At 44.7% G+C, this 16,522-nt stretch overlaps 1 protein-coding gene across 2 annotated transcripts in view; it reads left to right on the plus strand.

The window, feature by feature from the left end:
- Positions 1–16,522, plus strand: part of LARGE1 (LARGE xylosyl- and glucuronyltransferase 1) — a 634,203-nt gene that overhangs the window by 286,661 nt on the left and 331,020 nt on the right. For both annotated transcript variants that reach the window (XM_010371404.2, XM_030915190.1), the window contains one exon: positions 7,783–7,865. In XM_010371404.2, the coding sequence (XP_010369706.1) occupies positions 7,783–7,865 (83 nt within the window). The remainder of the gene's footprint in view (positions 1–7,782; positions 7,866–16,522) is intronic.

Consider the following 16,522-nt stretch of genomic DNA (forward strand, 5'->3'; position numbering starts at 1 on the left):
TATTTGTTTGATCCTCACACAACCCAATCAGTAGCTATTTTTAACTCCATTTTACGGATGAGACAAGTGAAGCTCAGGGACACTAAATAACTCTTCCAAGGTCACGCGGCCACTTAGCTTTGAGGTTGTGGCTCCAATCAAGATCTCTCTACTCTTGTTGCGGGATTTTCACACTACGTTGCACCTGCCTCTGACCCTCACTGCTGCCTGTCTGACCCCAGCTGTTTGCTTCTCCCCAGCTCTCAGAGCATCTGTCCTCTGGGAAGTCTTGCCTGTCCCCCTCAACCCCACCAAAAGTCTGCAGCTGCCATCCAGAATCTGGGCTGAGCCTGTCTTTCCATAGCACACCTGATGCCCAAGTTTAAATGGGTTTCGCCTCTCACTCCCTCAGTCTCTCTGATAGGAGATGCGTTAACTGAATCGTGCCCCCAGGCAGAATGACCTGAAGGGATCACCAGGCCCTGTGGGCAAGAGAAGCAGGGTGGGCAGGGTGTTGAAGGCTTCTGCCAGGGCCACAGCTTGCCTGGCATCCGTTAGTTTGGTGTGAATTTCTTCTGGGATGATGATGATTTTTTTTCCCTGTATTTGTGTGTGAAAAACTGTCCCCTGGCGATTCTTTCCTGCTGGGAGGCAGAGCATGGAGAACTTTGTTTTTCAGGTTTTCATAGAGCCTGACCAGCACAAAGTCACAAATGCAGGCTGGCCCTGATATCACCAGTTGCTCTTGTGTAGTCACTGAAATACCTTCTCCTCCAGGATGCTCTCCCTGCATCATCTCTATCTGGGTGATGCTGGCCACTCTGGGATACAAAGACACTGAGCTTGCCGTCGTAGGATCGCTCTCATTCTCCTGGGGGATCTCCTGGTTAGCTATCACATTGTCTCTGCACCTGACTTTGGGGAATGGGAATTGTCTTAAAATGTACCTTTATTTCCTCCAAGCCCAGCACAGTGCCTGGATCGCTGGCAACTCTAAAAACATCAATGTTATGAATCTTTTGTGCAGGTTCTAAGACAAGGGTCATCCCTTGACCCCAGCGGGGTCAGGAATGAACCCAGTTCACAGTTCTGCACTACCTTACCTGTATCATCAGGTACAGCCTGCAAGATTCAAGGTGTGCTGGGCACCATGTCTAGGATGACAGGAAATGAGTGGAAGCCTTAGCATTGCCTTAGAAAGAGATTTTATGGTTCATTACTCAAGAGCTTTGTAAAACTTTTAAAAAGTATAAAATGTATAAATTCTCAAGTTGGTTACATTGGTGCCGTTTCCTTTAGGGATCAGAAATTATCTATGAATGGCTGAAAGTCTTCCGTGCTTTCTTTCCAGCCAACAGGATACGTGGGATGCTGAGGAAAGGTCCTCAGTGTTGGGCAGGTCCTGGCAGGTTACAGCTTGCATGCTCAGGGGCTGAAATGGCTCCAGGAGAGGCCAAGAGGTGTGGGCAGCGCTGAGGGGAGGCAATACACAGGCAGGAAGGTGTTAAGGAACTCAGTAAGGACTGGAACTGTGGGATCGGGGCCCTGACAGAAGCCGGGGAAATCTGACCTCTGAGACCCCCACTGGTGCCTTCTAATGACCAAACTCAACCCAAAATCTGAGGCAAAAGGAGCCCACTCAACTTGGTCTATAAAGTTCAGACTCGGGCAGGCACGGTGGCTCACACCTGTAATCCCAGCACTTTGGGAGGCCGAGGTGAGTGGATCACGTGACGCCAGGAGTTAAAGACCAGTCTGACCAACATGGCCAGACCCCATCTCTACTAAAAATACAAAAATTAGCTGGGCATGATGGCCGCATGCCTATAGTCCCAGCTACTTGAAAGGCTGAGGCAAGAGAATCGCTTGAACATGGGATGTAGAGGTTGGAGTGAGCTGAGATCATACCACTGCATTCCAACCTGGGCAACAGATAGAGACTCGGTCTCAAAAAACCAAACAAAAAGGCCAGACTCTCCAGACACAGGACAATTAGGAGAAGGGTAGAGAGTGAGTTGGAGGGGCAAATGAGAACATCATATCATCCTCCATCTGGACTTTGTGACAGAGAAACATGAGTGTTATGTCTATACAGTCATGTGTTGCATAATGACATCTGTCAATAGCAGACTGCATATACCACACTGCTCCCATCAGATCATAATGGAGCTAAACATTCCTATTGCCTAGTGACATCATAGCCATCTTAACATCACGTGCAACACATTACTAGTGTTTGGTGATGTTGGTGTCAACAAACCTACTGCACTGCCATTTGTATAAAACTATAGTGCAATTATGTACAGTACATAATACTTGATAAAAAATGGCCGTTACTAGTGTATGTATTTATCATACTATCATTATTTTAGTGTATTCCTTCTACTTATTTTTTTTTTAAGTTAACTGTAAAACAGCCTCAGGCAGGTCCTTCAGGAGGTGTTTCAGAAGGCATTATTATCCCAGGAGATGACAGCTCCATGTGTGTTAATGCCCCTGAAGACCTTCCAGTGGGACAAGGTAAGAAGGTAGAAGACAGTGCTATTGATGATCCTGACTCTATGTAGGCCTAGGCTAAGGTGTGTGTTTGTGTCTTAGTTTTTAACAAAAGAGTTTTAAAAGTTAAAAATACTTTATTTTAAAAATAGAAAACTGCTTATAGAATAAGAATATAAAGAAAAATATTTTCATACAGCTGTACAAGGTGTTTGTGTTTCAAACTATGTGTTGTTATAAAAGAGTCGAAAAGTTAAGAGCCAGGCACAGTGCGGCGCACTTATAGTCCCAGATACTCTGGAAGCTGAGACGGGAAGGTTGCTTGAGCCCAGGAGTTCGAGGCTGTTGTGTGCTGTGATCATGGCTGTGAATAACCACTGTACTCTAGCCTGGACAATATAGCAAGACCCCATCTCTTTAAAAATAGAGATAGTTTTAAAAAAAATAAAATTTGTAAAGTAAAAAAGTTCCAGTAAGCTAAGTTTAATTTATTATTGAAGAAAGAAAAATATGTTTTATAAATTTAGTGTAGTCTAAGTGTACCATGTTTATGAACTAAGTGTACACAGTAGTGTACTAGAATGTCCCAGGCCTTCACATTCTTTGACCACTCACTCACTGACTCACCCAGAGCTACTTCCATTTCTGGGAACTGTAATCATGATGAGTACCCTATACAGGTGTACCATTTTTTTCTCTTATATTTTTACTGTACCTTTTCTATGTTAAGAGAGAGAAGTACTCACCATTGTGTTACAGTTGTCTACAGAATTCAGTGTAGTATCACGTATACACATTTGTAGACTAGGAGCAATAGACTGTACTATATAGCCTTTGTGTGTTGAAGGCTATACCATCTAGGGTTGTGTAAGTGCACTCTAAAGTTACTCAGAAGACAAAGTCACCTGACGATGATAGGCTACTCAGAAGATATCTGTGGTTTTTTGTTTATTTATTTTTTTGAGACAGAGTCTCACTCTGTTGCCCAGGCTGGAGTGCAGTGGCGCGGTCTCGGCTCACTGCAAGCTCCGCCTCCCGGGTTCATGCCTTTTTCCTGCCTCAGCCTCTCGAGTAGCTGGGACTACAGGTGCCCACTACCACGCCTGGCTAATTTTTTTTTTTTTTTTGTATTTTTAGTAGAGACGGGGTTTCACCGTGTTAGCCAGGATGATCTCGGTCTCCTGACCTCGTGATCCGCCCACCTTGGCCTCCCAAAGTGCTGGGATTACAGGCGTGAGCCACCACGCCCGGCCGTCTGTGTTGTTAAGCAAAGCATGACTGTAACTGCAGGTGTAGAGAGGAAGGCCTAGTGCAAGGACCAGTGGTCACTGATTCTGACATTCAGATCCCAACCTTTGGTTTGTTTGTTTGGTTTTTGGTTTTTGGGTTTTTTTGAGAGAGGGTGCGGTTTGAGACAGAGTTTTCTCTTGTTGCCTAAGCTGGAGTGCAATGGCGAGATCTGGGCTCAGTGCACCTTCTGCCTCCCAGGTTCAAGCGACTCTCCTGCCTCAGACTCCTGAGTAGCTGGGATTATAGGCACGTGCCACCACGCCTGGCTAATTTTTTGTATTTTTAGTAGAAACGGGGTTTCACCATGTTAGCCAGGCTGGTCTCAAACTCCTGACCTCAGGTGATCTGCCCACCTCGGCCTCCCAAAGCGCTGGGATTACAGGCATGAGTCACCACACCCAGCAAAATTAGCCAGCAGTGATGGTGTGTGCCACCGTGTTGGCCAGGCTGGTCTCGAACTCTTTACCTCAGATGATCCGCCCGCCTTGGCCTCCCAGAGTGAGCCACAGGCATGAGCCAAGACCCCACCCTTTGATAGGAGGAATGTTGAGTAGTTGTAACCATTTTTAATCTACCACACCAAGAAACTTAAAAACTGAACTTAATAGCTTGAAGCCCTAAAGTCACAGGACAAAACCATTTTTGAGACCCCATTCTTTCGAGGATCATTTAGCTTTCTCCCTACTCTCCCCATTCTCACTCCAACCCCTGCCCCACTCATGGTTCACTTCTGTAACCCCAAATTTTGCACCACCCAAAACTCCTCTAAGAGCATAGTCGATGCCACTGTGATTTTCTGCTTTCCCGGGTAGCAGGGCCCTGCTGCTACGCCTCCAGATGATGCATTTATTCATGGTGGCAGGTGTATTCGATGAAACTAAAGATATTGGAAAATTATGTAAAATGTTTGAGAATGTGCATGCTTATGCTTGGATTTAATGGGTCCGTTTAAAAAAGTCCCTGAACCCTGAAGCCAAGACAAAGTTTGATATCTCTGAGGCCGTATGTTTACATATTTGCGATTCTGAAGAGCCTGATTCAGCGTGTTTTTCCCCATTCTCATCCCCTTCCCAGTTATGTCTTCCATGTGCAGGCGTTTTCCTATTCATTTCCCTCATGATTGAAATGGTGACAGTTACATCTGCATTATAATCTTTCATCCTGAGTCTTTTACAGATATTATCCAGAGATAAGCCATGGTGTCTTTCTTTTACAGGTGGAGAAATTAAAATATGCATAAATTAGCCTGAAAAAAAGGTACCAGAAAACCCAGAGCGATCTGACATCACTTCATTTTGCTTCATTTTGCTTCATTTTGCTCCATTTTGCTCCCTCATCCCTCATACAGGGTTTTATAACAGCAGTCCTCTTGACCTTTGGGGAAGGATAGGTCTTTGTTCTGGGGGCTGTCTTGTGCATTGCGGGATGTTTAGCAGCATCCCTGGCCTCTACTCAGAGATGCTAGGAGCATCCCCCTGCCCCCAACCCCGGACCCACCAAGTAGTGACATCCAAGACTGCTTCCAGGCATTGCAGATTTCCTGAGGGTTGGAGGATAGGGAGGTGAGTTGTCCCTGGTTGAGAAGTACTGCCTTCCAGTAGAGCATTTGAAGCTCCTGGGCGTCAGGGACTGTGAATTACTGGTTTGAGGGATGGAGGGCCTGGGGCACAGAGTATACCTTAAAAATCTTTTGAGTGTTTCTGATGTACCACCAGGGTTAAGAATCTGTTCCAGGCGGGGCACAATGGCTTATGCCTGTAATCCCAGCACTTTGGGAGGCCGAGGTGAGTGGATCACTTGAGGTCAGGAGTTTGAGACCAGCCTGACCAACGTGGTGAAACCCCAGCTCTACTAAAAATACAAAAATTACCTGGGCATAGTGGTGGGTGCTTATAATCCTAGCTACTCAGGAGTCTGAGGCAGGAGAATCACTTGAACCCAGGAGGCGAAGGTTGCAGTGAGCTGAGATCGCACTACTTCATTCCAGCCTGGGTGACAAAGTGAGACTCTTGTCTCAGAAAACAGCAAAAACAATCTGTTCCAGAATTCAAATCCCAATTCTCTAAGCCTGAGTTTCCTGATCTGTGATACTAAAATGATAATATTGTACCTGTCTCATACAACTGTGAGCCTGAAATCTGGTAATATTAAGCACAGTGTCTGGAATGTCATCATTTGCTCACTGCATACTAGCTTTCATGATGCTTCTCATTCCTCTCTTTCATCTCCCCTCCTCTTTCTTCTTGGAAGCAAGTATAAGAGCAGAGGCCAGGCTGTAGCACCCATCTGGGTTGGGAATTTGCATTTTGAGTGTGGGGGTAGGGTATATACGGGAGATGAGAGCAGAGTGGGGTGACGGTTCAGATGAGCCCTGGTGGGGGCCGGCATGGAGCCTCACAGTCAAGGGCAAAGGGACCCTCCATAGAAGAAGAGGAGTGGTAGAGTGATACGAGGCTCTGAGAGTCCTACTCATATGGCAAGCCCATAATTGTAGGATTTCTGAGAAATTTAGATTCTATATGAAGCCAAGGTCCAGTTTCTCATACTGGGAATAGGTGTCCAAGGTGGGGTGAAGGTCATTGGGGTTACATGGGTCATGGATGTGGATTTGAGGCTGTGGGATGGTTCATCCCTGATGGCCGAACCTCCCGTGCTGATGTAAGAAAGTGGGGTGATGAAGGAGGCCTGGGAACCAGAGGACGTTGTCACGTCACCCTGTATGGGAGGGACCCAGATATCAGAACTGCATTTTGACATGACTGTTTGGGATAACGAGGTATCTGGAAGCCCGTGTCGTGGGAGCAAGAGCTGTGAGGAGTCCTGGAAAAGAAAAGACATCTCTCAGGTGCCCTCCTTTAATGGATGTACTGAGTACTGGAGGAAACGTCATCGTTCTACAATACTCCCAGGACAGAACGCAACTGGAGTGGGTGTTAAGAGGCAGGTTTCCATTCAAGGAAGGCTGTGCTTCCGTAGAAAGGACAAAATCCAGAAGTGTGAACTGTCCATTCTTTCTGAGGCTGGATGATGATGTCTTGTCCGGGATGCCCTAGAGTGGTGCTTTCCGATCTTTTTCAAGTTGTGCTACACATAGAAAATGATAACTGCTGTGGTGCAGGAGGAAAATAGAAAAGTTGCTTGAGGATGCCAACCCTGCCCAGTAACTTAGAGGGCGTAAACAGATGAGTATATTTGTCACCTGTAATTCGATCATGGCACACTGGGGTGCCTCGGCACTCCATTTGGGAAGCCCAGCTCTGGAGGTCCTTTTTTGGCATCATTGAAACTCAGTGTGGTGGGCAGCATATTCCCCTCTTGGCATTGTTCCCTCACTCCTTAGCACCATCCTGCAAGACACGTGTCGTGACGCTTAAGTGGCAATGAGTTAGTGGACCCTGCAGCTCTCCCAGGGTCACCCTGGGTTCAAGGATTCATGTCTGAGGCCCATGCTCCTGGCTACTTAGTTGAGATGACCCCTTGGGTTCCCTTCAGTTCTGCCAGTTTTCTGTTCTTTGAACTGTATCCCAGATGGGGTGCAGGGGTGTCCATGTGTCCCCTTTGGCCCTTTTATTAGGTTGCCTCTAACCCAACACATCTTGTGGGAACATTTCACAAACTCTCTGAGCCATAACTTCTTAGTGTGAGATCCCCGATTGTTGGTTCATACTTTCAGGACGTATTTCTTTCCTCTCTGTTTAACCAGTTGTCATTGTCACTCAGCTTGGGGACAGGAGACTCACTGTTTGCCTATTTGAGCCAATCACCATCTCTCTTGTCCCCAAAATGTAATTGGAAGGAGACTTAATGGTTTCCAAATGATAATAGCTCCATAAACCGATTAAAAAGGCCTTCATAAAACTGTCTTGAGTTATTTTCCACAGCTGCAGACGGTGTCCTTTGTTTTCTAATGATGCCAAAAAGAAATCAGGGCCATTTTTCTTTCTAGTGTGATCTGAAGCACCAGGAAGGCCTTCTTCCGTCTGTCTGACTGCTCACCCTGTCCTCTTTTCTTCCCAGACAATCCACGTTGCTATTGTCTGCGCCGGATACAATGCCAGCCGGGATGTCGTCACCCTGGTCAAATCCGTCCTGTTCCATAGGTAAGAACAACTTCTGTGCTGTGTGGGCAGAGGTCTGTCACTGCCTGCCTGTGTATTTCCTTGGGGAAGGGTTAAATAACAGCAAAAGTTCTCATCAATCATTCTAGCTGCCATAAAAGTGTAATTTTTGTCTGAAACCCTGAGGAGATGATTGTGTTAACAATGTTTAATGACAGCGATTAGGTGCTGTCTTGCCGTGTTTAGAATTGTAACTCTCAGACCTAATGCAATCTTAAAGGGTACCTCACATCTGATGCTTCAGTCTCTCTATCGGCTTCCCCTGCCTGGCATTTACCAGACCTCAGTTGTTATACATCCTTGTCGGTAGGTTGTGTTATGGATTGAGTTATGTCCACCACAGTTCTTATGTTGAGGCCCTCATCCCTGGTACCTGAGAATATGACTGTATTTGGAGATAGGGTATTTAATTAGATTAAAATGGGGTCCTTATAGTAGGCCCTAATCTAATATGACAGGTGTCCTTTAAAAAAAAAAAAAGGAGATTAGGATACAGACATGTGCCAAACACAGACCATGTAAACATACACTGAGAAGGAGGCCATCTGCAAGTCAAGAGAGCGGACTCAAAAGATGTTGGACTTCTAGCCGCATAGATGGTGGGAAAATAAATTTCTCTTGTTTTATCCACCTAGTCCGTGGTGTTCCACTGACTTTCTCTATTCTGATGTGGGCTGTCCCACTACTGGGCATTTCTGACTAAAAAAGTCCTGCCTTACATTAAAGTTTCCCAACCTGTGGATGATCCCCATTGACTCTGATGGATCCCCCATGGGAACCATCATCTTAAGGATTGGTTCTTCTTCTACCTGGAAGTGATAATGCCTCTGGATGCTCATCACTTCTCCTTGTGACACTTCCAGCACTGGCTTCTGCTTTCTCTGGGAACTTTTCTTCTGTTCCTCACTATTTTGATTGGCATCTACACCTACCCAGGGTCCTATCCAGAATGGCGTTCACGGTTCCAACCAGTGCCCTTGGTTCTGCTTTAACACTCTGGCCAAGGGTTTGGATGAAGCTTATCCACAGCTGTAGCCAACAGCATGGAAACCTGTTGGGTGGATGAGTCAGGATCCAGGAGGCTCTCCATAGTAGGAATAGTGGTGAAAAGTTTTCAGAGGTCAGCTGAACAGAGATCCATGTAAAATGCTGCACCTGAATCTGTCAATGGCATAAACAAAGATGGGAGCCATGGTGGGCTTCCCAGACCTACCAACCCTGCAAGGAACTGGGATTTCATCATTGGTTCCACCTTCTCTCTGTCTTCCAACAAGCCCATCTGCAGTCAGTGCTTTGCGATTCTCCCTCTGAGATAGTTTTCACTTTCTCCCCCTTTCTCTCCATCCCCTCGGCAACTGATGTCGTTCAGGGCCACCTGTCCTCTCACCTTCATGTGTCCTTCCTGCCTCCCCAGTGTCTACTCTTCAGATCATCTGCTGTGAGTCCAGAATGACATTTCAAACAGGCACATCTGGTTTCTCAAAACCTTTTAGCGGCTTCTCCTTGTCAAGGGGTGGAAATGAAACCTCTTTACCGTGGCACAAAGACCAGGTTGATCTCCATGGTGCTTTCTGTCTCCTCTTTTTGCTTTGACTTCAGACTCCAGCAGCTCTGAACTGCTTGTAGCTCCCCAGCCCCCGCATAGCGTGTCCGGCCTGTTGTGTCTCGTTATGCTGCTCTGTCTACCCATTTCTCCCTCCTTCTCCATTTCCTCCCACCCTCACATTGGCAAACTCCCTCTTAGTCTTTCAGACTTTACATAAGCATCTTTTCTAACAGGAAGCCAACCTTCTGCCTGGATTGGGGTTTCTCGTCTACCAGCCCACAATACCCCGTGCGTCTTTCCATCATTAGATTTATTACATTATGTTTTATATATTTATTCATTATAGGTCTGCTGTAGCAGAATGTGGGCTTTCTGGAAGACAGAACCCATGCTGTCATTTTCTATGTCCCTAGTATCTTAGCAAAGTACCTGACACATATTACATGCTCAATGAATGTTAACTTACTTGACAAGTCAGTCTGGGGGAGTTCATTAATAAAGAACATGAAGATATTTATTATTCAATCAGTTAACCAATATATCCAGCCCAGACTTAGTTCAGTTCCACATTCATGACACTATATAGCTGAGTGATTTTCATCAGGTCATTTTAACTTTATTTTTATTTTTATTTATTTATTTTTCTGAGATGGAGTTTCACTCTTGTCGTCAAGGCTGGAGTGCGATGGTGCAATCTTGGCTCACTATAACCTCTTCCTCCTGGATTTCAGTGATTCTCCTGCCTCAGCCTCCCCAAGTAGCTGGCTTTATAGGCGCCCGCCACCACACCCAGCTAATTTTTGTATTTTTAGTAGAGACAGGATTTCTCCATGTTGGCCAGGCTGGTCCCGAACTCCTGACCTCAGGTGATCCACCCACTTTGGCCTCCCAAAGTGCTGGGATTACAGGTGTGAGCCACTGCCCCCAGCCATTTTAACTCCTTATACTTTAGTTGTTTTATAATCAGTTAACTTTTGCTGTGTGTCAGTTCACCCTAAAACTTATTGGTCTAAAACATTTTCATATTCGTTCGGTTGTTTCTACTGGAGTTACCAGTGCGGTTCTTTTGCTGGGCCCCTTATGTGCCTGCAGCAAGCTGGCAGGTTAGCAAGCGTCAAATTCACTGCCCAACCTGAATGAGGAAGTGGATAGGAGAAGTAAGCAATCGACAAATAGATAACAGTTCACTATAGAGGCTGTCAGTTCTTCGTCAGTTCTTCGTCATAGCGCTCTCCAGTTGGAGTTATGATTTCAGTTGTATATTTGAGGAGGAAATGGGAACACCAGATAAAGAATGACCAAATGGGGCTTGACCTACTGTCTTCTGAACTGAGGTGAGATGCCCTTTCCCCATTGTTATTGTTTCTCTGCAGTTTTGAAGGCTCCTTTCAGTACTCCGGCCTTCATCCTGTGGCTTAAAACCAGGCATTTTGTACACTAAGCATTGAAGTAGATGAATGGTCTTCAGCCTTTTATGTATTTACTACTTGTTGCCATGAGGTATCAGGTCCCTCCCTGATTAACAACAACTACAACAAAAAAGCCCACTTTCTACGAAAGGGCCTTTGCATGATTAAAGGTATTCAATTATGCTATTTGTCAATTATGACAAAGTTAAAGGTCATAAAAACCTCTGGTGTTGTGTACAAATTTTATTCCTGTTGCTTTGGCTGCAAATCAAATAATCTAATAGTTGTTGAAACTAAGAATCCTGTTGGGTATAAACTTTTACTCCTACAGTAACAGTGTAGCACAAAGATGTTAAATTTAAAAATAGCAGTAGTAGTATTATTAACTGCTGATGGCATGTCATACTTTTAAGGTGGCGTGGGGACTTGAGAAGAAAGCAAATCCTTAGTATGTGCTATGAAAATTCTGTATCCCATTTGTTATGCTGAGCCCCTGTCTACTCCAGTGGGCATGGCACCAGGTTCAAGAGGCCAAAGAAGAGACCCAGGGCCAGCAAATGAGATATTGGGTTTAACTGAGGGCTTACATATATGGGAAGAGATTCCAGTGGCAGTGGGCTGGACAGATCTGCTGTATGTACAGCCCAGTGGCAACAAGCTGGTCAGGAGAACCCCAGGACGCAGTGGCAGCAGGCTAGGCAGGAAAACTGCAACTACTTATGAAAGGCACACAGTTTATATAACATTTTCACTTAGTACCTGTATTAGTCCATTTTCATACTAGTATGAAGAACTGCTTGAGAGTGGGTAATTTATAAAGGAAAGGGGTTTAATTGACTCACAGCTTAGCATGGCTGGGGAAGCCTCAGGAAACCTACAGTCATGGCGGAAGGTGAAGGGGAAGCAAGGCATCTTCTTCACAAGACGGCAGGAAGGCGAAGTGCTGAGTGAAGGGGGAAGATCCCCCTAGAAAGCCATCAGATCTGGTGAGAACTCACTCACTCACTATCATGAGAACAGCATGGGGGAAACCACCCCCACAATTCAGTAACCTCCACCTGGTCTCTCCCTCCACACGTGGCGATTATAGGGATTATAGGGATTACAATTCAAGATGAGATTTGGGTGGGGACACAAAGCTTACCCATACCAGCACCCTTTCCCTAACAACCTCCAGTGGGGGTGGCACCAGGAGGTTGCCAAGTAGCACCACTTCAATCACCCCAAAACTCAGGGCCTCAATTCCCCATATGGCCTGTATTCTGTGGTACAGTTTGGGAGCTCTGAAGGTTCTTATAGACAAGGAATGAATCTCAAGGTTGGCCTCTCCTGGATTCTCCAGTTCAGAACACACATTCAGGTGCATCTGTCATACAGGGTCATTCTCAGGGTATGCTTAAGTTGTTGCTGTCAGGTGCATTTACCATACACCATTTTAATGACTACTGACCACCTTGGACCAAATTACCATGGAAGTTCCTGTCATCCCTGAAATTATACAAATGGGAATGATTCTGTGAATTGATATGCTGGTGATGAGTTGAGATATCAAGACAAAAGGACTTTTGAAAGACTTTCGGCTCAGAAAGTCCAGCTATAAATATCTTCATTGCTTCCCAAGCACATTATGGGGATTAACTAATACATGGTTATAAAATACATTGACAAATGAAGTACCTTACTAATGTTAATAATAGTATAATAATAGTGGTGCAGGATGCTTCTTTTGGCTTTCACTGTTAATTACAGTAATTAAATTTATTTTCCAGACAAGATTTTTAGCAAATTTTCATTTAAGGCTTGCTTTGTTACATCAAATCAGTTTTACTTCTGCCATATGCTTGATGACATCTTTTAAAAGATAATAAAAGAGGAATAAAGGCACACTTGCACACTAATGCCAACACTGACAATTGCTGTGACCTGTTGGAGAGAAATTCATACAATGTGGGAAGACCTTGACCCAGTATGCCCACCTTAGGGACTCTCCCTTAAAAAGATAACCCTAACAATAGAAAAGCCTTTTATAAAATATTGCTTTGTAATTATAAAATTGGATAATACTTAAGAACGGAATAAAAAATGGAGCATTCTCTTATAGTAAACCGTGTACTCAGTTTTGAAAAGTATGGCATACCATGAAGCAATGCTTATATAAAATAAGGGAAAATATAATTTAAAATGGGATGCATAGTATATGTTTCAATATATAAACACATGCATATATGTGACAGTACACATATACAGGGTCAAAATACAGACTAGCAGAAAATACGTAAGAAATAGAACTTTTGCATGTTGTGTTTGCGTGATAGAAATAAAGGTAATCTTGTTTTTTTTAGACAGAATCTCGTCCTGTCATGCAGGCTGGAGTGCAGTGGCCTGATCTTGACGCAATCTCGGCTCACTGAAACCTCCACCTTCTGGGTTCAACCGATTCTTCTGCCTCAGCCTCTTAAGTAGCTGGGACTATAGGCATGCGCCACCACGCCCGGCTAATTTTTTTTGTATTTGTTTAGTGGAGATGGTGTTTTACCATGTTAGCCTGGCTGGTCTGAAACTCCTGACCTCAGGTGATCCACCTGCATCAGCTTCCCAAAAAGCTGGGTGGGGTTACAGGTGTGAGCCACTGTGCCTGGGCATAATCTTGTTTTCGTTTTCAGTGTTAAATATATTTTTGGTTGTGTCACCATACAACCTCTATGGTGAAAAAGAAAGATGGATGAGAAAAATATATACAAATTATAAAGGACAAAGGTTTGTTTGTTACCCAGTAGAAAATGGCACAATATATGTCTGTATCACCTAGACGGCAGGATATTCAGAGGAAAATTGGGGGGCATGCCTGTGACTCCAATACCAGTTGCAAATAAACTGGGAAATATTGCTGGTCTTCAAAGAAACTAAACTCTTAGGGAGCAGAGAGAAGAAATATTTATTTAGCAACTAAGTGTTTACCTCCTGGGCAGGAAGGTGGATCAGCTTGTAAAAATTTAATATTTGTTTGCTAGCATGATCTACATACTCTCATACTCTATAGCCCTGTTGGCAGGATGAAGCTGGGCTATTTGCCTTACTTTGCATATCAAGTAGTTGTTTTTGGTTTTGTTTTTTTAAACCTCACTTGTGCCCCTGAAGGACATGGTGAATAAAAAAGCATATTCATGACCAGTATCTGCCTTTTATTGTCTTTTCCCTTATTCAGGCTTGAATTCATTGTAGAACTGTCTAAGTTGTGCATAGAATTTGAATAAAACAAAGAAGCAGGCCTAGGTTCTGGTTCTGCTCCTACCAGGACTAAGCTGGGTGACGCTAAGCGAGTGACTCTACATCTTGGAGCTTTGACTTGTTTCTCAACCTGCCATAGAGCCCCGTTTTGAATATGGGAAGACAGGCTCTTTGTAAAACTTGTCTGTATTTTATTTATGTAACAAATAGAAATGTAGCTCTTGCTCTGTGTCAGGGTCTGTTCCAAGTGTTTCCCAGATACGAATGCATTGATTCCTCATATGCCTTCAGGAGGTGAGCACTAGTATGATGCCCATTTTACTGAGAGTGAAACTAAGGAACAATTTGCTAAGTCATGGCTCGAGGTCTCAGGGAGAAGATGGGCAGAGCCCGGATGGAAACCAGGCAGTCTAGCTTTGGAATCTGAGCTTCTCACCACAAAGAAGTTATCATTTTTATGCCTTTTTTTTGAGACAGAGTCTTACTCTGTCACCCAGGCTGGAGTGCAGTGGCACAATCTCGGCTCGCTGCAACCTCCGCCTCCCAGGTTCAAGCGATTCTCCTTCCTCAACCTCCCAAGTATCTGGGATAACAGGTGCCTGCCACCACACCTGGCTAATTTTTGTGTTTTTAGTAGAGACGGGGTTTCACCATGTTGGCCAGGCTGGCCTCGAGCTCCTGACTTCCAGTGATCTGCCTGCCTTAGCCTCCCAAAGTGCTGGGATGACAGGTGTGAGCCACTGTGCCCGGCCTCATTATTCTTACTTTTTCTTAATTTTCATTTTGGGTGATAGTGTAGACGTTGTGATCTCCATAATCATTTTGATGCAGGATTTTTTGTTCCTTAGCTCAGCTAGGTCTGGGTTCTTGCCTCGTGACCAGGACGAATTAGGCACACGGACACTTAAAGAATGAGCAAGATAGGAAGTTTTATTGAGTGATGAAACAGCTTTTAGTGGGAGAGGATGTGGGGGTGGTCCCCCTACCCAAAGGCAGGAGAGTTCCCAGTATGGCTGAGTGCAAGACTTTTGTGGGCTCAGAGTAGGAAATGCATGCTGATTAGTTTGTGACTATGCAAAAGAGGTTAGAGCAAAGACACCACACAAAGGTGGGCATGATAGTGTGGAAAACCAATTAGGAAAGGGTAGGTATGTGTAAAATAGGTGAAGGATGTGGATTAATTAGAGGAAAGCATGCCAAACAGTAAGGTGGGTTCTCAATTTAGTTCAAGGATTTACCCAGGACTGTTTCTGGCTTGAAGGTTGGATTTCACCAGGGACCTGCTCCTTTCTGCCTAGGCATTTGTCTGCCTTTTGCCTCTATCAGTTCTCACCCCTTCCAGGTATGTATTTTTGAGGTGTTAAGTGTAGACTCAATACAGGTTTTAAAGGCCTGGGCATCAGTATTTCTACTAAGTCTGAGAAAAATAGCATGGGCAGGTGATATCTATGAACAGGTAAGAGATCGGTGGTACTTGGTCATACCCACAAATATTAAAACCAAAGGGAACTGCTTTTTATAGTGAAGATGTTAAGCTTCACATGGGCTATTGCATTTGAATGTCATCCCAACCTGGTGCAGTAGATGCCATTATCCCCACAAACAGATGAGGAAACCAAGGCTCAGGCAGGTTGAATAGCTTGTTCAAGGTCACAGGTGAATCAGTCTCCAACCTGGGCTCTGCCAGCCCCTACAATCCATGCTGCTTTTACTGCATTAGAAGGTCTTTTGATTTTTCTTTTCTTTTTTTTTTTTTTTCTTTTTGAGACGGAGTCTTGCTCTGTTGCCCAGGCTGGAGTGCAGTGGGACGCGATCTCGGCTCACTGCAAGCTCCGCCTCCCGGGTTTACGTCATTCTCCTGCCTCAGCCTCCCGAGTAGCTGGGACTACAGGCGCCCACCACCGTGCCTGGCTAATTTTTTTGTATTTTTTAGTAGAGACGGGGTTTCATTGTGTTAGCCAGGATGGTCTCGATCTCCTGACCTCGTAATCCGCCTGCCTTGGCCTCCCAAAGGGCTGGGATTACAGGCGTGAGCGACCGTGCCCGGCCTGGATTTTTCTTGAAAGTTGCTCTGTTCTTCTTTTCTGGAAAGCTTTTCTGATACGGCACTGACTTGTCCTTGATTCTTCCCATATCCTCAAAGGCACTTGGCCACTCTCAAATGAAAGACTTACTGAAAACCCCTCATTCTGTCTGTGGTGATTTTCTGACACGAGTCCTATTAAATCTGTAAGTGCAACAGATTCACTGAGAATTCGAGTTGCTCTCACAGGTGCTTTCTTTTCCTAAGATTACCATTGCATTGTAAACTGAATAATTAAAGATTATTTCAGCTCAAATGTCCTTGTATATTTTAATGAACACAGGCCCTAGATTGCCTTGGAGGGACCGTGGCAATCCTGACAAAATAAGAAAGAGTGGCAGGAAGAAAGCAATGGTTTAATCATCTTTGCCTC

The sequence above is a fragment of the Rhinopithecus roxellana genome, chromosome 13, assembly GCF_007565055.1.
Source record: "Rhinopithecus roxellana isolate Shanxi Qingling chromosome 13, ASM756505v1, whole genome shotgun sequence".
Classification (NCBI taxonomy): Eukaryota; Metazoa; Chordata; class Mammalia; order Primates; family Cercopithecidae; genus Rhinopithecus; species Rhinopithecus roxellana.